General features: G+C 44.8%; 1 protein-coding gene across 5 annotated transcripts in view; it reads left to right on the top strand.

The window, feature by feature from the left end:
• ERI3 (ERI1 exoribonuclease family member 3) overlaps nt 1–23963 on the top strand; it is a 151210-nt gene that overhangs the window by 82472 nt on the left and 44775 nt on the right. For all 5 annotated transcript variants that reach the window (XM_049879075.1, XM_049879073.1, XM_049879074.1 and 2 more), the window contains one exon: nt 1586–1658. In XM_049879075.1, coding sequence (XP_049735032.1) covers nt 1586–1658 — 73 coding nt within the window. The remainder of the gene's footprint in view (nt 1–1585; nt 1659–23963) is intronic.

The raw sequence follows: 23963 nt of genomic DNA, 5'->3' as shown, positions 1-23963 counted from the left end.
TTGATGGACATCTAGGTTGTTTCCATCTTTTTGTGTCCAAAGTGGTTGTACCATTTTACATTCCCACCAGCAGCATATAAGCAGTCTCTGTACAACCTCTCCAGAATTTATTATTTTGTGTTTTTTTGGATTAATGCTAGCCTTTTTGGGGTGAGATGGTCTCTCATTGTAATTTTGATGTGCATTTTTCTAGTGGCTAATGATCCTGAGCATTTCCTCATGTATCTATTAGCTGCCTGAATGTCTTCTTTGGTGAGGTACCTGTTCACATCGTTTGCCTGTTTTTTAATCGGGTTATTTGTCTTTTGGTTGTTGAAGTTTTACAGTGTCTTGTAGCTTTTAGAGATTAGACCCTGTTCTAAATTTCAGTTTATAAATTTAAAATTAAAGGAAAAAAAAGAGCAGACTCTGTGGTTTAAATTCTGACCTCTTCCTATCATTCTATGTGGTCTGTCTCTGTCTGCCCAACATCTGTCGCTAAAGAGACTAAATGTGACCTGAAGCCCTTGCCCAATTATCTCTAAATCGTGTACTCTTTTTTTTCTCCCCTCCTCTTTTCTTTCTGCCTCTCTGCTGTAAGAAGACAACAACAACAATAATAATATAAAACCAGTGCGTTGGAAAAAACATAGGCTCTGGAGTCAGACAGGCCTGGGTTCATTCCTGGAACTATAATTTTTTAGCAGTGGCACCTTAGATAATCACCTGAATCTCATTTTCTCATCTGTAAAATGTAAACAGTACCTTCCTCCCAGAGTCAAGGATTAACTGTGAAAATGTAAGTAAGGGTACTGTCTTAGTCATCTAGTGCTGCCATAATAGATATACCACAAGTGGATGGCTTTACCAAAGAGAATTTTTTTTCTCAAGGACTAGTAGGTTACAAGTCCAAATTCAGGGTTTCGGCTCCAGGGAAAGGCTTTCTTTCTCTCGTCAGCTCTGGAGGAAGGTCCTTGTCCTCAACCTTCCCCTGGTTGAGGAGCTTCTCAGGTGCAGGGACCCCGTGTCCAAAGGACGCTCTGCTCTTGGTGCTGCATTCTTGGTGGTATGAGGTCCCCAACTCTATGCTTGCTTCCCTTTCCTTTTATTTCTTGAGAGATAAAAGGTGGTGCAAGCCACACCCCAGGGAAACTCCCTTTACCTTATGTCAGGGAGGTGACCTGGGTAAGGGTGGTGTTACAATCCCACCCTAATCCTCTTTAACATAAAATTATAATCACAAAATGGAAGACAACCTCAGAATACTGGGAATCATGGCCTAACCAAGTTAATGCACGCATTTTTGGGGGGACATAATTCAATCCATGACAGGTACTTAGCATATTGTAGGCTCTCATAAAATAGTAACTATTAATATCATTTTGAATAGAGTCTCCAGGTTGTCGTATTTGCATCTGAAGGCTGAATCTAGAGCCCAGTGTCTACCGTGCTGGAGTTGGGTGCCTTTTCTGGGTAGATGGGACCCATTGTGAATGGGTTGGCCTTTTGAGGTCTATTTATCCTATACACTGTTGGATTTTCTAGCCTGAGATTCCATACCTGGGACATAGGTGTGCCCAACTTGTTCTCTCTTCCTTTCTTGTAGGCTCCCAGGCCAGTGCCAGTATTTGGGCTTGCCAGTGGCGGATTACTTCAAGCAGTGGATTAATCTGAAAAAGGTACTGTGTCTGAGCCCCACCTAGGTACTTCCTCTGGTTCTCCTGTGTCTCATATCTCTCCTTCCTTACTTTCTTTTCTCATTTCTGTGCCCTTTTCTTTTCTTTCTGTACTTCTCAATATCCCTTCTTCTTCCCTAGCTAATATGCATGGAAGGTGGTGGTTATTTTTGGGAGTGAGAAGCTGCTTGGGGAGCAAGCTGCTGGGTAGAATATGCCCTACTTGGTGCCACCCAGATGTTCAGAGAAGTTCCAGCCAAGGGGTTTTTTTTTGAATTCTCACTCAGAGCTGAATCTCTAGGCAGAACTGCATTACCCCAAGGAAAGATGTGGCAGTAACCGAGCCTCTGGGCAAGTATCCTCCTTTGATATGATCATGAATATGGCCTCTGACCCTCCTGGCTGGCTCTAGTGTCCCCCTCTGGTTGTGAGGTAGAGTTCATTCAAGCTGGCTCTGGCCCTACCTAGCCCTAGCAGGGCCTTTTTTCATGTGAGGAAGGGCCATGGAAACTAAAGCCCAGTCCCCTTTAGGCTATGAAAGAGGAGACTGGCACGGTTGTAGCACCAGGCACCTGGGGAGTTGTGGGCTGAGGCTGTGGGCCAGTAGGGACCCCATGTAAGGTCTTGGCAAAAAATGAATCACCCAGAAAACTCTACTTTCCTAGCATATACTATACTTCCTAGGTAAGCAGAAGAAAGGAGGTATAGAAATAGACTCCCCAGATTCCTATTTTAGAAGGATCCCTGCTCTTAGAGGCCCAGTGCACTAAGGAGACTTACTCCCATAAATCATTCTGATATAAGTGCAGCAGCCCTGGAGCAGCCTCAGGAGCTTCATGCCACTAGTCAGCTTGGTGACTCCCAGGAGGCTCAGAGAAGGGAGAATATTCTGGGGGTCAGGGTAGTGGCTCCCAGGGGGCTCAGAGAAGAGAGAGGTCATTGGCAGGGGGAGAGGGGTCACGCTAGGTATCCTGAAGATATGGGACTGAACTGAGCATTCAAGGAAGGCTGGACATGGTTATGAAGAGGAGAGAAGGCTTTCTAGGCAGAGAGAGCAACATGGCTTTGGTGTGTGGGGACTGGAGCTAAGTGAGCACGTGAAGGAAGAGTGGAAGAAAATGCTTCGTATGTATTTGTGCCACGCTGAGGATGACCTTCTGCTTTGTTCTGGGAAGCCATTCTTTGTGGCAGCACTTGTAAACTCCCTTGCCTTCACCTGGTGTACCGGTCCTTTGAGCTCTGGCTTGTTTGTACTTTGACCCTTACCCACTGATCTCACATGCAGCTGAGGAACAGCTACTTACTACCTCTCATCTTTGGTTGAGAGGCTAGCCTTTCTCCTACTTTTGGGTCTCAGCTCTGTGTCCTTGCCTCTGTCTGAAATGTCCCCAGGTCATCTACATCAGGCATACTCCCTCACTTGAAGATTCAGCCTGGAAGATATCACTTATGCTGAGAATCTCAACAGTCCCTCTCTGGCCTTGAGGCTCCTTAGCACTTTGGATATTAGTACTATTAGTGTTGAAACTGAGTCCACGTGTGTTTTCTTCCAGTCGTGTCCATCTAGAGCCCAAAGACTGAGGCTGTTTCCTCTCAGTGACCCCAGTGACCAGACCAGGGCTAGGTACAGAGTTATGTGCTCAGTGAATAATTGCTGGCTGTCTGACTGACCTTTGAGAACTAGCTCCATGGAGGCCCTCTCTGGCAGGGCTGGGGCTGTGGCTGTGGCTAGTTCTGTGCTCCCGGAAGATGGCGTGCCAGCTGTCAGACTACATCTGAGACTGCTTACTGGCCTCTGCAAATGCAATGTGAAGGCCCGGCCAGGCGAGGCAGGCGCTGACCATGAACAATTGCTCTGTGAAGTTCACTAGACTTGTTGTTGTATGGATAGCTCCTTGCCTCTAGGTTTCTTTGCAGAAAGGCAGGAAAGCAGCCGACCCATGTGATAACATTGCTACTCAGGGCCACCTTGGTGCTGCTGGGCCCAAAGGGCAGGGTTCGAGGTAGGGGTGGGCTGTCCTTAGCCTGTTCAGTTTGGCTCTCCACTAGTCCGTGCTGAGCTGTAGAGGGAGGGAATAGGTGCAAGTGGAAACTGAGGATCCTTTCCAGTTGGTCTTGTGATTGCCTCTTGTAAAGTAAATTAAGAAGGTCCAGGAAGAATAAGGGTCTAACCTCTCCTCCTTGCCTTCCAGGCACATCATGTTTGAGGTATACTTGAGGCCTCAGACCATTCCATTCTGGGCCAAGCAGTAGAGATGGCTTAATTCTGGATGTTAGCCTATCCTTGGCAGCAGCCATTCAAAACCATGTGGCTACAGGGCCCTGGAGGCCCCAGGACCATGGTGATCTTTCTGACCTTTATGCTGAGTGACTTCGTGCAGGTTGCATAACTTCTCTAGATTCCTGCTTCCTTAAAAAAAGTAATGATAAAAGCAAAACCAGAAAGGTCATTGCCAAGGTTGTGAGACTATTAAGCCTTACTACATGCCCTGTTTCCCCCTGTGTGACCCAGGCCCTGGCTGTCTATAGGATCCTCTCCTGTCTATTCTCACTGCTTCTTCCCACCTCCTCAACTTCCCTAGCAGAGCTTTGCTCCATGAAAAAAAATGTGGAGGGTCCTGGTCTGCTTGGCCATCTTGACCTGCCTAGTAAGTGAGCAACTGGGACAATTCACCATCCGCATTTCCTTGTACATTTCTGGCCTCTGATCTGAGGAGAGATAAAATGTTGTCTTTCAGCTGCCCTCTCCTATCCAGAAATGGTGTGGGTTACATCAGTGTAGAGCAATTTTACAATGGCCAGGTTTTCGCATCTCTCACCTCCATTTACTTTCCTGGTAGCAGAGTGGAGCAAGCTAGTGTTTGCTGACATTTGGAATGTCATTGAATGATCTTATATTTTATTGAGCTGTCAGCTTAGAGAGAGCTTGGGGCCATGTCCCAGCTCCTTCTAGGAGGTCAAAGCTATCACTGAGGGTTTCAGAAGAATGCGTATACACATGTGTACTGCTGTGAATGAATACACCCAAGTGAGCATACTCAGAACTGTATCTATACATCCATATATGTATATGTGTGTGTATACACATTCACATTAACAGTCAGGCATGGAAATATACACAAACATGAATGTGTTTATGCATACACATAAAGTGTAAAGACACATGCACATATATAAACATAAATATATTCATCAGTCATCAAGTATTCTTGGGTGCCTTCTGTGTACCAGGTTCTGTGGGTAGTCCCAGAGATACAACAGAAAAGGAGGATATTGAATAAATTTCAGTTGTGATGAGTGACACTAAGAAGTGCTGAAAGTCATGTGATCATGTAATAAAAGGACCTGACTTTGTAGGGTGGTAAGGTCGGAACATGGTTCCCTGAGGAAGGATGTCTAAGCTGAGACTTGAAGGATGAGTAGGAATTGACTAGGTAGAGGAAATAACATGTGGGGAAGCCCTGAGGAGAGGAGACAACTGTCATGGAACTAGACTGTAGGTTCCGTGAGGACAGGAAATGTCTGTCTCTTTTGTCCACTGTTCCTTCCCTACTCTTAGTATAGTTCCTGGGACACAGCAGATGTGTAATCATTATTTGTTGAATGAATGACTGCCTGAAGCATAGTGAATATGAGAAGAGGAGAATGGCTAAGATTGGAGGGGGTAGACCAGAGCTTGTAGACCACACTTTGAATCTTGAACTTTATTTACCTTTAGGGTAAGGAGAAGCTATTGAAGGGTATTATACATAGGAGAATCTTGATCTGATTTCTGTTTTGTAAAAGCTGTCTTGGGCTGCAATGTAGAGAGTGCTAAGAGTACAAATGGGGGACCAGTTACTGATTTTTCCTAGTAGGGCAACATTTGGCGTTTTGGAACAGATCATTGTGTGGGCAACATTGTTGAACTTGTAGCATCCCTGGCCCCTGTTCATTGAATGCCAATAGTCCTCTCTCCATGTCATTGTACAACCAAAAATACCCCCAACACACATTTTCAATAGGCTGAACATGGGTAGCAGTGGAGGAGATACCATCCCTAGTTGAGAACCGCAGAATTAGACATTGCTGTAGTCCATGTGAAAGATGATGGCTACTTAGACTAAAAACAGTAGGAATGTAGAGAAATGGATTGATTCTAGAGTTATTCAATGGCACAGTCATTTCTGCTATGTGCATCATGTATGTTTCTAAAAATCACCACACTGTTTAATACCATGCAGTAAAAAGGAGGTTAGGAGAAAAACACTCAAAAACTTTGTCAGTGATATATACAAAGAGATAGGAATTTAATAAAAATGTTAGCACAGTTTTACACATGTTAAATGATTAAGAAATACATAAATACACAGTAAATATGAGACTTTACCTTGAAAAAAGCTGAGGTTTGCATGTGGAAGTGACCAACAGAAGGATTACAGCTTATGTGTTATTATGAATTGTGGAAGGAGAGTTATCTGAAATCAGAGGGAAAGTCATAACATGTGGATGAGTGTGACTCTTTGAACTCAGAAAGTTGTAACCAGATGTGGGCGGATGTGGCTCATAATATACTTGGTGATCCAGATAGCAAGCTGATAGATATTTGAGGTGTGTGCATGTGTACGTTTTGTATATTCCTGCATAACTCTGTTAAGCTGAGTGCGATTTTCCATGTTTCTCTAGTATTTCTTGTGGATGAACTTGCACATAAACATATGCAAAATTTGCATTATGCTGAGTTGTTTCCTAATACATCAATTGCATTAGAATAAACTCTGGGTTTCAAAACAAGAGTTATACTAGTCTGACTGTATAAGAAAAACAAACGAAAACCAAACCCATTGCCATCGAGTCGATTCAACTCATAGCGACCCTAAAGGACAGAGTAAAACTGCCCCATAGGGTTTCCAAGGAGCGCCTGGTGAATTCGAACTGCTGACCTTTTGGTTAGCAGCCATAGCTGTTAACCACTGTGCCACCAGGGTTTCTAGTCTGCCTGTGTAATAGACAGGAAATGGTTGTGGGGGTCAAGGATGAAGGAGGAGACCATGATGACTGTAGGGTTTATGATTTGAGCAATTGGATAAATTGGAATGGATTTACTGAGATAATGGAAGAAGGAGAAGTTTTGGGGATGGAGGAGAAGAAGATGAATTCAGTGTGGGACGTGTGTTTAAATGCTTTTGAGACATTCTTGTAAAACTGTTGAAGAGGCGGTTGAATATATAAGTCTGGTGAGGTCCAGATAAGAGATATAGATTTGGGCAGTTATTGGTGTATGAATGATAATTGAAGCTGTAGAAGGTACCAAGGAAGAGGGTATAGGGTAAGAAGAAAAATGGGCTTGGACAGAACACTGAGCAATACCAACATATGGTAGAGGAGAAAGAGTCAGAGATAGAGAAGGAGGAGGAGTGGTCATTATAGTAATAATAGTTCTTATTTATTGATTGCATTTTGTGTGTTAGACTTACGCTGTCTGATTACTTGACACTGGCCTCATGTGGTGATTGAGCACTTGAAATGTAACTAGTATGATTTGAGGAACTAAATTTTTTATTTAATTTGAATTAAATTTGAAGACTGATTCTTGATTCTGTTATTGGAAAATTTTTAAGTATGTTTGGAGCAACCTTGGCTGGGGAAGCTGCCTTTTCAACTGTATATTATATGAAATTTAAATATAAGTCAAGCATTTCTGGTAAAAATTTAGCATCAAAATTGAGATGTGCTGTAAGTGTAAATTACACATCAGATTTTGAAGACTTAAGTGTGAAAAAATGCAAAATATCTCAATAATCTTTATATTGATTATATTTTAAAATGGTAATATTTGGTTATATTAGGTTGAATAATATATTACAATTAATTTGATCTGTTTCTTTTTACATTATAATATGGCTTCTAGAAAATTTAAATGGCTCACATAATGTTTGTGTTGGCATTGCTGTGCTATTCACTATGCTTGTATAAAAAAACCCAGTGCCCTCGAGTCTTATATACCTCGTATATATTATCTAATCCTCACAACCACCATGTGCAGTAGCTACTATTATTATTCTCATTTTAAGGTGGGGAAAACTGAGGCACAGAACAATGATGAAACTTGTTCAGTGTTTCACATTAGTAAGTGGCAGAGTTAGAACTTAAATTTAGGTTTGCCTGAGTCTTTAGAGAGAGGAGGGTAAAAGAGCAGTAGAAGAAGAGGTATACCAGCAGAGCGTGGTGTTGCAGAAACCAAGGAAATAAAGTGTTTTCATAAGAAGAGGAGTGCTCAGCTTCAGAGAGAGCCAAATAATACAAAGTCTAAAATATGAGCACTAGATTTAGTGACAAGGACATGGGTGAAAACTTTTGAGTGGTACGATAGGAACAGGAGCCAAATTGGAGCAAACTGGGGAATAAATGCGAAATGAGGAGATGGAAAAATTTTAACTCTTTCAGAAGGGAAGGAGAAGAGAGAACGGACAAGAGCTGCATTTGGGCAAATGTGGGATTGAGTCAAGTTTTGTCTTTTGAGATGGAAGGCACACGTGTTTGTAGGAGCTATTAGAGAAGAAAATCTTGAAGCTATAAGGAATTGGAGCAATCATTGGTAGAGAAATGTCTTTGAGAATATGAGAGATTGGATGGAGATAGACGCTTGATTGACTCTAAGAGAAAAGTCCCTCTTCCATTGTGACAGGAGGGCAGGAGAAGCGGTTGGATGTGAACAGATGCAGGCAGATCTGTACACTTAGTAATGGTAAGTTGAAGTAGCTCCCATCTGATGCTTGTATTTTTCTCCACGAAATAGGAAATGAGTCATTTTGCTGAGAACTATTGTGGGAGGGTTGGGAAGGTTTGTGGAAGTTGAAAAAGGATTGCTATAGTTTTAGTAAAGAATGGATATGTGAGCTGACTTGAGCAGTGGGATTTCTAGACAGTGTTGAGGGTCCAATTGAGGTTGATGACCTTAATTCATAGTGGAATCACTCTGTTCAGCTGCATGAGTTTTCTTTAATAGAGCTCAGCTCCCTGGCTGTGGGCATGGAGAAGGCAGACATTTAGATTCATCCAAGGTAGAGATTTTCCCAAGGAGATGTACTGAAAGGAGCCAGAGACTTGAAGATATTGTCAAGATAGTTGACAAGACAGGCTATGGGATCTAAGCTTGATATTCAAGGAAGAGAAGACAGCAGGAGGCCTGATGAGTATGGAAAAAGCATATAGGTCCCAGTGAGGAACAGGTATATTGGGTATAGTTGAGTATGCTAGATGTAAGGATAAGAGATTATGGTTAGAAAGGAGGCTGTCTGACTTAGTGATTTTAGAGTTGGATAGTTCTAGGTGTTGGCAGGTTCCAAGGTATGGCCATGGGAATAGGTAGCTAAGATTGAATGGAAGAGAATGTTATTGTAAATAAAGGGTCAAGAAACAGAAAGGTTGGATAAGACTGCCATAACACTGTGAGTATGTGGATATACATATGCACATATGATGTATGTATACCCATTGCATACACATGGACACATGTGTAAAAGTACATACAAATGCATACCTATACATATACAACTCATGTACATTCAGACCAAGTAATGCAAGTGTGTACGTACTCAGATTCACAGTCTGGAATCCCCTCTGATGCCTGGGCCTATTTGAGTGGATTTTTGGGGAAACAGGCAGGCAGCCTTATGACGATTCTGAGTCAGTCTTGGCAGGCAGGGCTCACCCAGTCATGTCTAGAAGTTGTAGGGATGGGGGTTGCCTAGTCCCAGATGTACCAAGGTATAAAGATTACTCCTCCACTCTCCCTGTGTCATCTGTGCTATGTGCCTGCTATTCAGTGCTCTGGTTGCACTGAAGGAGGTGGGGTGGGAGGACCAGACCAGCTCTTAAAGAGGGAATAAGGAAGAGGAGACCTTCTTGGGTCCCTCCAAGAAGCATTTATGCCTCCCCCCTACCCCAGGAGGGGTCAGCAGGAGAAATTGCTGAGAGGAGGGTTGGTGTCTACGATTGAGTATGACTTTTCCTGACCTTGGAACATTCAGAGTCCCAATCAGCGCAGTAATAAATTAAGGGCTTATGGAGGAATAAATTCTCGGCCTTAATGAAGTTCTTTGCTGGGGGCCATAGGCAGGTCAGCAGGTCAGGATGATGCAGATTGGAGGCTCCAGCGAGTGGGCTGAGCTAGCTGGGAAGCCATCAGGGGTGAGAGGATTGGAAGCTCTGCTGGTCAGGTCACTTTTTTGGAGCTGTTAGAAGAAAGCTGTTCAAGCGATGGGCAGCGGAGAGGCAGGGGCTTTTTATATGGTGGCCGCCTGGTACCAGCTGCAGAGCCCTTCTAACGGAAAACAAAAACCAAGAGAGGTGTGAAGATCAAGGGTTCCAGGAAGGTGCTTTGTTTTTTGTGGAGGTGGGCAAGGGCCGTGCTTGTACAGAGAACAGATGCTTCTGGGCCATTCAGTGGTCGGAACCAGACTGGGCCTGTGGTCCAGGTTTTTGGCATCACCCTGCATGTGCAAAGCATTGTCCATGGAGCTGTGGATAGTTGTAGGCAGGTATCCTGGTGGGCTTCAGCTCTGAGGGCCAGATAGATCAGGGCTTTAGCTGTCTTAGAGAAGAAACACGTGTACAGAGAACAGAACACAGAGCACCAGGTGTAAATGAGGGAAAGTCGGGGGGGAATAGGCACAGGACACGAAGAGGGTGAGTGGGAAAGCAGTGCAGAGTGCTTGCTGCCAGATTTGATGCTGGAACCCTGGGGGATGGGGATATCTTGGAGGCTGGACACTACTGAATTGTAGAGTTGAAACTAGCACCCAGGCCTTGAGACTCCAGATCCTGAGCTCTTTCACCACCCCCTTGCAGTGTCTCCCATTGGGGCATGAGTTCTTGGCATGTAGTGCAGAGGTGGGGGAGGGAATGATGCTATATTTGGAGTCAGGAGTAGCTGGAGCTAGAGGGCATGTCTCCTTTCCTTTTGCCTCCCTGCCCCTATGTTGTAATGCCCAGCCTGGGCTTTTCCTTTAAATATGTCTTACAGCTGTCTGAACTCTGAAATTTCTTTCACTCCTTCCCTCGCCTTGTTAACATGTGTTGCCTTTGGGGTAATCAGGGAAAAAATATTATGTCCTTTTACAATTACCGGGTTTTGGAATATTAAAATGTCTCGCTGCATCGGCACTGTTATTTTGATTGGTATTCTAACCTTTGACTAGCCCATAAAGCGTGCCGCTCCTGAAGCCAATATTGCAGGACTGAAATTTAATTCCGAAATGATTCCAGATAATAGGGAGACAGATAATATATGCATGAAGGATATTATGTTTGGACTAACTGCAGCAGGGCCAGGGCTGGGGAGCTGAATAATAGCCCAGAGTGAGTTATAATCTGTGGGACAGAAATGCCTTACTGTCAGGGCCAGGAGAGGAACTCTTAAATCAAAGGCACGATTTAAGGGTACGATTGCAGGGTATGATTGCAGGGTGCTTGTTTTGACAGGAAGAACACCGGAGCCAAGAGGGTAGGTGTTGAAGGGTGTGCCCCATCCTTACTCCTAAGCAAGGTGCTTGTTATGGGTTGAATTATGTCCCCCAAAAATGTGTGTTGTGAATTCTAACGGTCTGTGCCTGTGGTTATAATCCCATCTGGGAATGGGTTGTCTTTGTCATGTTAATGAGGCAGGATTAGTGTAGGGTGTATTTTGAGTCAATCTCTTTTGAGATGTAAGAGATTAAACAAGCAAGCAAAGAAGCAGAGATGGGGGAAGAAACATGCCAAGACACATGGAAATCTCCAAGGAACCAGAAGCTGAAGAGACAAGGACCTTCCTCCAGAGCCGACAGAGCGGAAGCCTTCCCCTAGAGCCAGCACTCTGAATTCGGACTTCTGGCCTCCTAAACTGTGAGAAAATAAATTTCTGTTTGTTAGGGCCATCCACTTGCGGTACTTCTGTTATAGCAGCACTAGATAACTGAAACAGAATTTGGTACTGAGAAGTGGGGTTGCTGCTTTAACAAATACCTAAAACGCTGAGGCAGTTTTGAAATTGGGTAAAGGATAGAGACCAGAAGGGTTTTAAGGTGCCTATTTTTTTTAATAGTAGAAGCCTAGATTGCCTTGAAAAGACTGCTGGTAGAATTATGGATATCAAAAGCAATTCTGGTGAGGGCTTATAAGGAAGTGAGGAGAACTGTGGAGAAAGTCTCTGTTGTCTTAGAGGATACATGTGGTGTCAGCTACAGAATGTCACTAGACATGTGGGTGTTAAATGTGCTTCTGGGGAGGCTTTAAAAGAAAATGATGAGCATGTGATTAGACAAGGAAGGAAGGGCAATACTTTTCATGCAGTGGCAAAGAACTTTGCTGAACTATGTTCAGCTGTTTGGTGGAAGGTAGAACTTGTAAGTGATGAACTTGGGTATCTGGCTGAAGAAATTCCTAAGCAAGATCTTAAAGGGGTCACATGGTTTCTCCTTGCTGCTTATAGTGAAATGCGAGAGGAAAGAGATGGACTTAAACATGAACTGTGCAAAATGAAAACAGAACTTAAAAATTTGGAAAATTCTGTTGTACAAACAAAGGACACGTGTCCTAGAGTTTTCACCAAGGACATGGCTATACAATCTTTTGTTCAAGAGATTAAGCCTGTGACTGATGGATTTCACCAGCTACCACAGCAGAAGACCCATCAACTAAATAAATAAATTTCTGTTTGTAAAAGCCATCCACTTTTGGTATTTCTGTTAATAGCAGCACTGATAACTATGAGGATGCCCAAGGCCTTGGATGATCTGGCTCATTGCAGCTCTTTACCTTCGTATCTCTTGACCCTCCTTCATCACAATCCAGCCAGATCAAACTTCTCACTGTTCCTTAGATGCACATCACTGTTTACCTCTCTTTGCTAATGTTGTTCCCTTTGCTTGCTTGCCTTTCCTCTTTTAGTGTGTTGAGAAAACTCCTGTTCATCTTTCAAAACCTTCTTCTCTGAAACCTTCTCTGATGCTCCCCTACCTCTAGTAGAAATAATCAATCACTTCCTCCTCTGTATGGCTTCAGAACTTTGTATTGGATGTATCATATGCTATGGCAAGCATCTGTTTACATGTTTGTATTTCCTACTAGTCTGTGAGCTCCTTGACATCAGAGACTATGTACCCTCCATCTCTGTATTCCCAGTGCTCAGCACTGGGCCTGGCACACACTAGGCATCAACAAGCATTAACTGAACCCAGACTGGGCCAATGCACCCCAGAATCCAAATGCCTCTTCCCCTGCTGGGTTTCGATTTACTGTTACGTGACTGCACAAAAAGATAGAGACGTTAAGTAACTCACCTAAGGATACATAGCCAGGAAGAGGTAAAGCTGGGATTTGAACCCAGGTCAGTATGCTCTTTTCCCCATACCAGCTATCTTAGACAGGTAGTCAGGCTTTGTGTCACGGAAGGAGCTAGAGGCCAGGATAGGAAAGACAGAAACTTACTTTCCTGACTCCTTCCTGTCCATAGCTGAGGGCTTCAGCCCTCTTTTCTGGAGACTGCATTGGTTCTTAGCATTCATGGGATGTACGTCTTGGAAGACTGGTGCTGCTGCTGACCTTTGAATAGTCATTCCAGGCAAAAGACATGTCTCTGTGGTAAGTCTGTAACTAAGGATCAGGAAAGTACCTTGGTGAAGGTACCTAAGTGGGGTAAATGAGCACTCTTAGAGAGGTAGGCAGGCAGAGTCCAAGGAGTTCTTAGTAATGGCAGAAAACTTCATAGACCCCCTCCCTCCCCAGCACGTGGTAAAACTTAAATTTTGGGTATATAGTAAGGAAGTACATAATGAAAAAAAAGCTACAGTGAATCTGGTTGACTTTCAAATGTATTTGTATTAGTCACAATACTATCTGCATATACCTGGAAAATAGTATGGATGTATGAGAGACTTATCCTTTATTTAGTCTTCGGGTAATACTGGGTGTGGACACTGGACCCTTAAATCCTCTGGAGATGACCACTGGTGCACGAGAAAGAGCTTTGGAGGCACATGAGTTTGTCTTAAAATTCTAATAACGCAAGCTGTGTGATCTGGAGTAAGCCCCATAATCGCTCTGAACCTATCAGAACTTAGGCTCTGGAGTCTAGCATGCCTAACTTTGAATCTTGTCTCTACCATGTACTAGCTGTAGGACCTTAGGAGAAAGTCACTTAACCTCTTTGAGACTCCCTGTCCTCCAGTGTAAAACAACAAAAATAATACCCACCTCCTAGAATTGTCGTGAGGATTAAATGATAGCACTACAGCGCTGGCCCTCCCTTACCCCAGTGTTACCACTAGAGATGCAATGACTGGACTGTAGAGAAGAGAGGTAAAGGAGACAGGAGCTCAAGGTAGACATGTGAGGCTTTGTGGGAAGGAGCTAGGAAAAAGTGGTTTTTCAGCAGAGTTCTTATGAGCATCGGGGAGGGGATGAGCCTAATGCTGACCTTGGACTAGCTTACCCTTTAGCTCACTCTGAGAATCAGAGTAGATTATTTCATGCCCTTGGTTCCAGCCACCTTTAGCGTGCCTGGCTACCCAATGGAGTACAGAGTCACATTCACCCTGGGTTAATTCCTCATTCTGTCACCTACCTCTTTTATGACCTTGGACAAGTTATTTACCTTCTCTGAACCTTGGTTTCCTCATTCATAAAGTGGAGATAATTAATAATAATAATAAACAGGTGCTGTTCTGTTTTATGGCAGCCTGGGTGGCACAAAGTATAGATTAACTCATTTAATCCTCAAGCAAGCACTATGAGGTAAGTCCTATTATTATTCATTTTACAGATGAGGAAACTGAGGTACAGAGAGGTTAAGTGCCTTCCACAAAATCTGACAGCTAGTGAATGTTGGAATAGGGGTTTGGATCTAGGCAGTAGACTCCAGAGTCCATGTTCTTAATTGTTTGGTTGCATGCCTCTTTCCTAGGTTCTGCAAAGGAGGGGAGGAGTCATTTACCTGGAGTGTGGGAGAGAAAGTCAAGAAAGGTTTCCTTGAGGAAACACTTGAGTTGAATCCTGGAAGATGATGAGTGGAACGGGCATGCCAGGCAGAGGGAACAGTGAACAAAGACCTGAAGTGGTGAAACAGGTTGCTGAATTAGGGGACTACAGTCAGGTTTTTTCGGCTACTGATGTGGGCCAGCTATGTGTATAGCTTTTACCAGAGGAAAAGCTGAGAGAGCAAAAGAGAATAAGAAACCATTGCTCAATGTCTGGGTTGGAGCCAGTCTAAGCTGCTTTCTAAGAATGGGGCAGTAGCTCCAGAAAACTTGTCTGTGTAAGGGAAGAGGCCACCCTGCCTTATGGCATTATTGGCTATGAGCAGTCTGAGACCAACTAGGCCAGAAGACTTCAGTGTCTTTATGTTAAGATGTAGAAAATTACAGTGTGAAGAATCAAGTAGGTCATGTTTGTAAAGCTCTTAGAATTGTGCTGGTACACCATGTGGGGACGGGCAGCTTGGCACATCCTCTGCAAAGGAGGTAGCCTGCTTTGTTCTGCATCCCTGATGGGCGTGGTCACACAGGAGGAAAGGAGCAGGTGAAGGGATGGCTCTGATCAGTTTGGTTCGAGACGGCTGGGAGCCTCTCTTCCTCTGTAAAGTTTCCTCCAGAGCCATTTGTATGCAGTACCCTGTGTAGTAGGTCTTCGGAAGCCCGCCCTGGGGTCTGGCTGCCTCTCGCCAGGTGCTGGTGAGAGCCTCTGTTGTGTCAAGTGATGTACCCTCTTAGTCCTGATCCCATCGTGAACCTCCCCGTCTTTCTCTTGTGTTCTTGAGGAAGTGAATTCTGGGCTCATTCTGGAGCACAGGGGAGTGGGGAGCTCTCCTGCATCTTTCTGGGGTCTGGATTTAAACCTTGGCATTCTGACTACAGAGCCTGCACTCTAAACCTCTGGGCCAGGTGCTAGGGTACAGAGTAGTCCACAGTCCATGCCTCTTGTTATCATGTGTGGCCTGGTCTTTCCCTGCGAGGAGCCACAAGCTATTTGAGGAAAGGGTCTAGATCTGCCCCTTCTCTGAATCCACAGAGCTAGGCAGAGGGGACATCATAAAGTAATAGAGGTATAAATACTGTGGAAGAGCCGGGGACAGTTTGCGAGAGAGGTGAGACATGACATGGTGGGAGAATAGACTCATCAATGCTCAGTGTTAAGTCTGAGCGGTCTAAGGGAACACTGAGTTACTCTGCCTTCTTCCTGGATTTCTTTTTTTTGTTTGTTTTATTTTTGTGTTGCTACTCTAGATCGTGGAAACTGGGAGGAATTGCAGAAAAGGAGAGGAAAGGACAGGGAGACTTCCTGAAGGCAGCAGGCACAGCTCTGCCTCCCATCTCCCTGCAGACCACTCGGAATGGCAGGTTGAATCGTGTGTTGCTATCAACAATAATAGATCTCCAATGCATTGAGCTCCAGTTGTGTGCCAGCCTCTGTACTAGGTGCTTTACACATATCTCATTTAATCCTCACAGCTGCTCAGCAAGGAAGGGATGTTTTTCCCTATTTTATGGGTGATGAAATAGAGACTCAAAAGATTAAGAAGCTTCCACAAGGCCACATGACCAGGATGTAAATCTAGGCTCTCTCCTTTCATTATCTTCCTCTTGCCATTTGTCCCCTACCAAATACCACCTGAAGGCTGCGCCTCTGGTCTGGCCTAGTTTGAGCTAGGGGCCTGAGGAGCCTGGCTGGGGCAAACACACACCAGCCCTTACTAGTTAGTTGTATGGTCAGTGAATGAGTCAGTGACTGAATATGAGTGGCCTCATATCCCAGGTGTCTAGGGAGTGAACCTGTTTAATGGGTACCTGTCTGTGTATGAAAGAAGCACCTATGTATGCTTGTGTGTCTTGTGTGTATGAGGAAGTATGTCTCCCTATGTGTGGAGGCTTGTGAAGGCCTGAATATATCTGTGTGTACTTCGGTGTGTGCATGTTGTGCCCATGTGTCGGAACATGGGTGAGAGTATATGTATGGGACTTGAGGTCTGACTCCAGGCCTCGATTAATTTTCCCTGATTGACTCCTCAGAACTATCTGGGTGACTCCTAGAGATGGGACCTCCTTTGACTATCTCAATGTTTAAGTGAGATTGTAGCAGGGTTTTGTCTTTCTGTCCCATTAATTAGCCTTCGGTTCCTTGGAATTTTTTAATTTGATCGCTGCATCACTGGCGAAAGAATGGACCATGTGTGGACTCACAGTTCATTGTCCTCAGCGCTGGTGAGGACTTCTCTCTGTTGACTGGGTTTAGATGAGCCTGGACTTAGGCCTCATGTAGCGAGTGACCTGCACTCTGCCCGGGCCAGGAAATTTTTATTCATACCAAGCCACCAGTCACTCACCAAGCCCCTGTGTGTTGGGACTCCACGATGAATCAGATCTTATTCTAGCTTTACTGAGCTCCCAGTCTAGCAGGGACGATGGTTGGGTCAATAGCAAGCAGCTAGGTAAAAATACCATAGAGATAGTCAAGTGCAGTGGTGGCATATGTGTACAGTGGGTGTGAGTGTGAATCATTTGTGTTTTTAGAAGTTTGTTTCCAGTTCAGCTCTGTAATGAGTCAGAATTTACAAGAGACAGAGTCTATGTAAGCACGTTTGTATGCTCATGTGCGCCCTGCCTATGTAACCTGATAAGCTCAAAGACACCCTGATAAGCTAATCCTTGCTATATAGCAAGGCCTTTGACTTCATCAGAGGCCTTAAAACAGGGCCCTCAGGAGACCCGATCTTGCCCTACTTGGAAAAGAGTAGCCCTCCTGGGGAGATGAGGTCCAGGCTAGATGCTGAGGAACTGTTTGTGTGTGGATGTGGGCCAGTGTGCTTATGAGTGTGCATAGGCATGAGCCCAGGTGTGCATATGGCAGCAGCCAGTGGTCTTTCCCCAGCACCACTGACCAGGGCTTATAGGGCTAGACCTGGGCTTGGCACCTTCTTGGCTGTAAGCAGGCGGGCAGGCTGCAGGCAGATCCCAGGGCAGGCCAGAGGCCTCCCCAATGGTGTGTTTGCTGTGCCTAATTACCCGGCAGTTGTTTAACTATGCAAGCTGCATGCCTGTCTTTATTGCGCTGTGATTGCCGAGCTGCCTATGGGGAGTGTCATAAAAAGATATAAAACGCCCATTATCTGTCTGACGCCCTCCTCCTGGACTGTGGGTGTTTGCGTTTTATTTTATTTTTATGGCTCAAGGGAAGCTCTGCAGGAGCGAAAGGGAGAGAAGAAGAGGGAGGGGAGGAGAATAAGCCCTACAGGAATTGGGGACTGGGAAAATAAGGAGTCCCTTCATACTGTGGCCAGCCATGTGTACAGCTGAAGGACTGTCCTGACCAGAGGGGAGAAGTGAAATTGGCAGATCTCTGGGGTCAGGATAAGGTACTCGGGAAATAAGGTCCAGGTCTTCCCCTCCCCATCTACCTGCAAGTTCTGCAGCTTATGTTTCCGCCCTACCTATGCTAGTCTCTTCCCCACATGCAGGCCTTCTGCTTTGGGTGCAGGGCAGTCTGCAGAGGGTTCTGAGAATGGTCTGTGGGACTGGTCTCTTGTTCCCACTCAGTTCTTTACCAGCTGTGAAGACTCGGTTTGCCTGCTGGCCTGCTAGAGCACCATGGTTTGTTTTGAGGCAAATACCGGGGGCACCTCCACCTGCCTCTGTCGCTCTACTGAAGCCTTCTACTCCCACAGCTTTGGCTTCCCTTTTCTTGCCTACCACAGAAATGTGTTCAGACAGCCTATCTAAAAAACCTAGGGAAACCAGGAGAGGAAAGGGAATTAATACAGATTGAGCCCTGCTTCATGCCACATGGAATCTTGGTAAGACATTGAGGCCAGAGATCAGACATGGATCCTACCCTTGAAGAGCTCACAGTATGTACCCCAACTAGTAGAGTGCCAGGTTTATGGTAGGTGTTTAACAAATGTTTGTCAAATGGATTGAATTCAACATAGTCATTCATTCATTTAGTCATTCTCATTCAGCAAATGAATGTTTAGTACCTACTGAGTCAGGCACTCTGCCAAGTACTAGGGATAAAATAGTGAGCAAAATAGACAAAATCTCAACCCTCACAGATCATTAAAGTTTATTGGGAGAAGAATTTCAAGATTTAAACCTTGGCTGTCTGACTTTGGAAACCCTGGTGGCATAGCGGTTAAGTGCTATGGCAGCTAACCAAAGGGTAGGCAATTCTAATCCGCCAGGTGCTCCTTGGAAGCTCTGTAGGGCAGTTCTACTCTGTCATGTACGTTCGCTATGAGTTGGAATCGACTCAACGGCAGCAGGTTTGGTTTTTTGGTTGTCTGACTTCAGAAACCATGCCCTTTCAACTATGACGTCTTACTTCCCATGACTGAACCATCAAAGCCCAAACTATCCTGTACTGGTCATGTAACTTCTGTTCTCGAAAAATCTTGATGTCTCCTGCATGAAGTGCAAGCTCTTTAGCCTCTCCTTTGAGACCCCCCAAAAGCACCTTTCCAACAGGTATGCCCTATCCTTCCATTTGCCTGGAATGCCTGTTGTGACATTCCTGCCTAGTGAACTCATACTTATCCATCACGACCTAACACCTCATATCTTCTCTGAAGCGTTTTCCACTTTCCCAGTGGGAATGCCTTTCCTCTTCAGACACCTGTATTGATTGCCTGTGGGGTGCTGGGCACTGTGCTAGAGCCTTCCCTAATTTTGTTCACCATTGGTGAGCCTGCTGTGGACTCATTGCATTTCTATCATGGTATGCTTTATTTTCTTTAAACAGTTTCATTTAGATATAATTCACATACCATTCAATTTACCCATTTAAATTATACAATTCAGTTTTCTTTAATATATGCACAGGGTTGTGCATCCATCACTACAACCTTTTTATTTTTTTGCCTCCCTTAGAAGAAACCCTATTAGCAGTCACCCCCTATTTTCCCACAGCCCCCATCTCCAGTCATAAACAACTACTCTAACCTACTCTCTGTCTCTATAAATTTGCCTTTTCTGGACATTTATATGTGGTCTTTTGTGCCTGCCTTCTTCTCTCACTGAACAATAATGTGTCCAAGGTTCATCCATGTTGTACCATGAATCAGTACTTTCTTTTAATGGTTGAATGTTGTTGTTGTTGTTAGGTGCTGTCAAATCAGTTCCAACTCATAGTGACCGTATGTACAATGGAACGAAACACTGCCTGATCCTGTGCCATCCTCCCAATTGTTGTTATGCTTGAGTCCGTTGTTGCAGTCACTGTGTCGGTCTATCTTGTTGAGGGTCTTCCTCTTTTTCGCTGACCCTCTACTTCACCAAGCATGATGCCCTTCTCTAGGGACTGATCCCTCCTGATGGTGAGACGTAGCCTCGCCATCCTTCCTTCTAAGGAGCATTCTGGTTTTACTTCTTCCAAGCCAGATTTGTTTGTTCTTCTGGCAGTCCGTGGTATATTCAGTATTCTTCACCAACACCACAATTCAAAGGTGTCAATTCTTCTTCAGTCTTCCTTATTCACTGCCTAGCTTTTGCATGCATATGCAGCAATTGAAAACACCATGGCTTGGGTCAGGCACAGCTTAGTCTTCAAGGTGACGGTCTTAGATTTTCGACACTTTAAAGAGGCCTTTTGCAGCAGATTTGCCTAATGCAACACATCTTTTGATTTCTTGACTGCTGCTTCCATGGGTGTCGATTGTGGATCCAAATAAAATGAAATCCTTGACAACTTCCATCTTTTCTCCACTTATCATGATGTTGCTTATTGGTCCAGTTGTGAGGATTTTTGTTTTCTTTATGTTGAGGTGTAATCCATACTGAAGCCTGTGGTCTTTGATGTTCATCGGTAAGTGCTTCAAGTCCTCTTCACTTTCAGCAAGCAAGGCTGTGTCATCCACATACTGCAGGTTGTTAATGAGTTTTCCTGCTATCCTGATGCCCCATTCTTCATATAGTCCAGCTTCTTGGATTATTTGCTCAGCATACAGACTGAATAAGTATGGTGAAAGGATGCAACCTTGATGCGCACCTTTCCTGACTTGAAACCACGCAGTATCCCCTTGTTCTATTCGAACGCGTGCCTCTTGATCTATGTAAAGGTTCCTCATGCGCACAATTAAGTCTTCTAGAATTCCCGTTCTTTGAAATGTTATCCACAATTTGTTATAATCCACACAGTCAGATGCCTTTGCGTAGCCAATAAAACAGGTAAACATCTTTCTAGTATTCTCTGCTTTCAGCCAGGATCCATCTAACATTAGCAATGGTATCCTGGTTCCACATCCTCTTCTCGAATCTGGCTTGAATTTCTGACAGTTTCCTGTTGATACACTGCGGCAGCGCTTTTGAATGATCTTCAGCAAAATTTTATTTGCACGTGATATTAATGATATTGTTTGATAATTTCTGCATTCTGTTGGATCACCTTTCATTGGAATAGGCATAAAATACAGATTTCTTCCACTCGGTTGGCCAGGTAGCTGCCTTCTAAATTTCTTGGCATAGACAAGTGAGCACTTCTAATGCTGCATCCGTTTGCTGAATAATCCATTATATGAATATACCACACTTTATTTATCCACTCATCAGTTATGGACATTTGTTTCCTCTTTTTGGCTGTAATGAATAATGCAGGAATGAACATTCATGTACAAGTTCACTTTATGGTCTTTGCTTTTTTTTTTTTTTAAACACTGTCTTTCCTAGTAGATTGTGAGCTCCGTGGAGTAGACAAAAAACCAAACCCGTTACTATTGAGTCAATTCTAACTCTTAGCAACCCTATAGGACAGAGTAGAACTGCCCCATAGGATTTCCAAGGAGCGGCTGGTAGATTTGAACTGCCAACCTTTTGGTTAACAGCCAACCTCTTAACCACTGTGCCACCAGGGCCCCCCATGGAGTCCAGTCACTTCTGTATTGTTCACTACTCTGTCCTCACCGTTTAGGCACTCGGTAAATGTCAGTAAATAAATAAATACACACCTACTTTTTAATTCTTTTGACCCCGCCCCTCAAATGTAGTCGCAAATCATAGGAACCTGTTTTAATCCTGTAGCCTACTCTGCCATGAGTATAACTGTATACAAGTATCTGTCACCTCTGTTGAAGTGTAAGGTCGTCAGTGTCCTGGACCGTGCCCTTTTCATTCCACTTGTTGACCTCTTTGGTATAAATCCTTGCCCAATAACAGGTGACCTGGGAAACCTTCTGTGTGGGCCCCAGGGTGGCAGATATGGCCTCTAGCTAACTCTGGATACTGTGGCAGAGACTGACTCCATTCTTTCCTTCCTTCTCTCTTCTCCTGAGGGGCTCTGGATCATCTGATGTATTGAGGGCTGAATCTGTGGGAGGGTCCCAGAGGGAGTATGGGTTGGGTGGCCAGCTGGCTCAAGGACTGGCTGGCTTTGTGATAGCTCCAGATGCCTGGGCATCTAGTATCTCTGAGAAGAGGCTGCCCCTGCTATCCCATTCTGGAAGAAAAGGAATTTCTAGAACCAATAGCCTTCTGAGAGATTAGTAAAACCAGTATTTCTCTTTTCTTTATACTTATTCACCCTAATAGTTTGAGCCCATAATTAGAACTGGGCTTTATTAGCCTAATTAGGAGTTAGGAATGATGGCAGGAAGGCATGTGTAGATGCATCAGGGTGGTGGGCAGTAAATCTAGTGTTTTAATAGATTTGTTCCATGATCAGATGGTCTGGAAGGCTGACTGGGTGACTGGGCCCCCTCCCCTCCCCTCCCCTTCCTTCTACTCCCATCACTCCTTGAAGTGGCCTTCACACTTTGCCGTCCTTGTCCTCGATGCTGGCAGTGGCACTGGGATATAGGGGACTCGGGAAGGAGGGAGGAAGGAGACCCCACCCGGAGCTTCATTGCCTATGCACGTGCCGTCCAGCCTGGCGGCATGATTACCTTGCTGAGAAATCCGTCCAGGCGAGGGGCTGCTGATAGCAATCATTGATTAAGAGGGTAATTGTCCTGAAAATTCAGATTGATCAGAAGGCAGAAATGATAACTTGTGTAACTGTGTTTAAAGCCACGTCCTGTCAATAGAAGAGACTGAGATGTATCGCGCCAAGAGGGGGGCAGAACGGATGGGTGTGTGCAGGCAGGCGGGTGCTGCCATCCTTCTCTCAGGGCTGAGCAGGATGTTTCTTGTCAGTAACCTGGACTATTGGAGATTCAATCACTTTTATCTCCCCCTCTCTCTCAATCCAAATGCCTTTTCATATTAGGAAATTAGAATTGGCCCTGCTCATGCAAGATTTATTAGCTCTGCTGAGCAGTCGCACCAAAGAGTAAATGATTTTGCTTTGCTGGAGCTTTTTACACATTAGGACCCAACTTCTCCTTCCACTGCTCTATGTTACAGGCTTCTTGGAGGAGTAGGCTCTAGAACCAGGTACTCAGGGAGTGAGGTTTCAAAGTCGGGCTTTGCAGAAGAGCATCACTCAGGCCTGGCTTCTTGATCTACCAGAGACCCTTTTTTTGTCCAGCTGACTTCCTTCTACCTGGTCCCCAAACAGATACCTTGCTGGGGTCTGAGGTTGTATCTCTCAACTGAAGGGCCCAGTCCCCTGAGTTAATGGGGTTTGTCCCTCAGGCTTGGGTGATATGATAGAGGTTTACCTTGGGAGGAAGGGCTCAGAGAGAGCTAAGAGAGCTGGAAGAAGCAAGAAGGCTAAGGTAAGGATTGGCAATAGAGGCAAAGGACAGAGGGGCCACCATGACTTCTCTTCTTAGAGACTGGGACTGTCTTCCTGTCAGGGGTGGGGCTGTAAGGGCTGGAGCGCCTTTCTGAACCCCTGAGGAGGCCGCTCAGGAAGTTGCCTGGGAATTTATAGCATGGGTACTGTTTAGAGCAAGACTGAGGGTACCTAGGTCTATTAGCTGCCTGTATCTAGACACCTGCAGGGTTGACTCTGGCTGAGGCTGCTGACTATCTGATCTGCTAGCAATGCAGGCTCTTGGGGGAAAGAAGGGCCTGGAATCTATGCTCCTGGAACCCTACTGTGACCTTGGGTCAAAGGCAGCATGGACCTGTGTGTCCAGCTGGACCTAGCCTGCCCTGAAGCCCAGGGCACCAGTGGGCCAGGTTGGTTGTGGAGATGACCGTTTCCCTTCCTGATACTGTATAGTCCTCTCTCCTTCTGGCCCATCTTCAGCCCCCCATCCACTTGGGTCATTTGGACCATGGACAAATCAATCACTCTTTCTTCCACTGTTCCCATTCCAAGTGTCTGAGCCTGGAGGCCTGGTAGAACAGATTAAAGTATGGAAAGGCCTTCTGATATGGGGGCTGAGGGAAGGTTAGTACAACTTGTGGATTTTTTGTG

This window comes from Elephas maximus, chromosome 3 (assembly GCF_024166365.1).
Source record: "Elephas maximus indicus isolate mEleMax1 chromosome 3, mEleMax1 primary haplotype, whole genome shotgun sequence".
In the NCBI taxonomy this organism is placed as follows: domain Eukaryota; kingdom Metazoa; phylum Chordata; class Mammalia; order Proboscidea; family Elephantidae; genus Elephas; species Elephas maximus.
The sequence above is the reverse complement of the archived record's forward strand: the minus strand, read 5'-3'. Positions and strand labels throughout refer to the sequence as shown.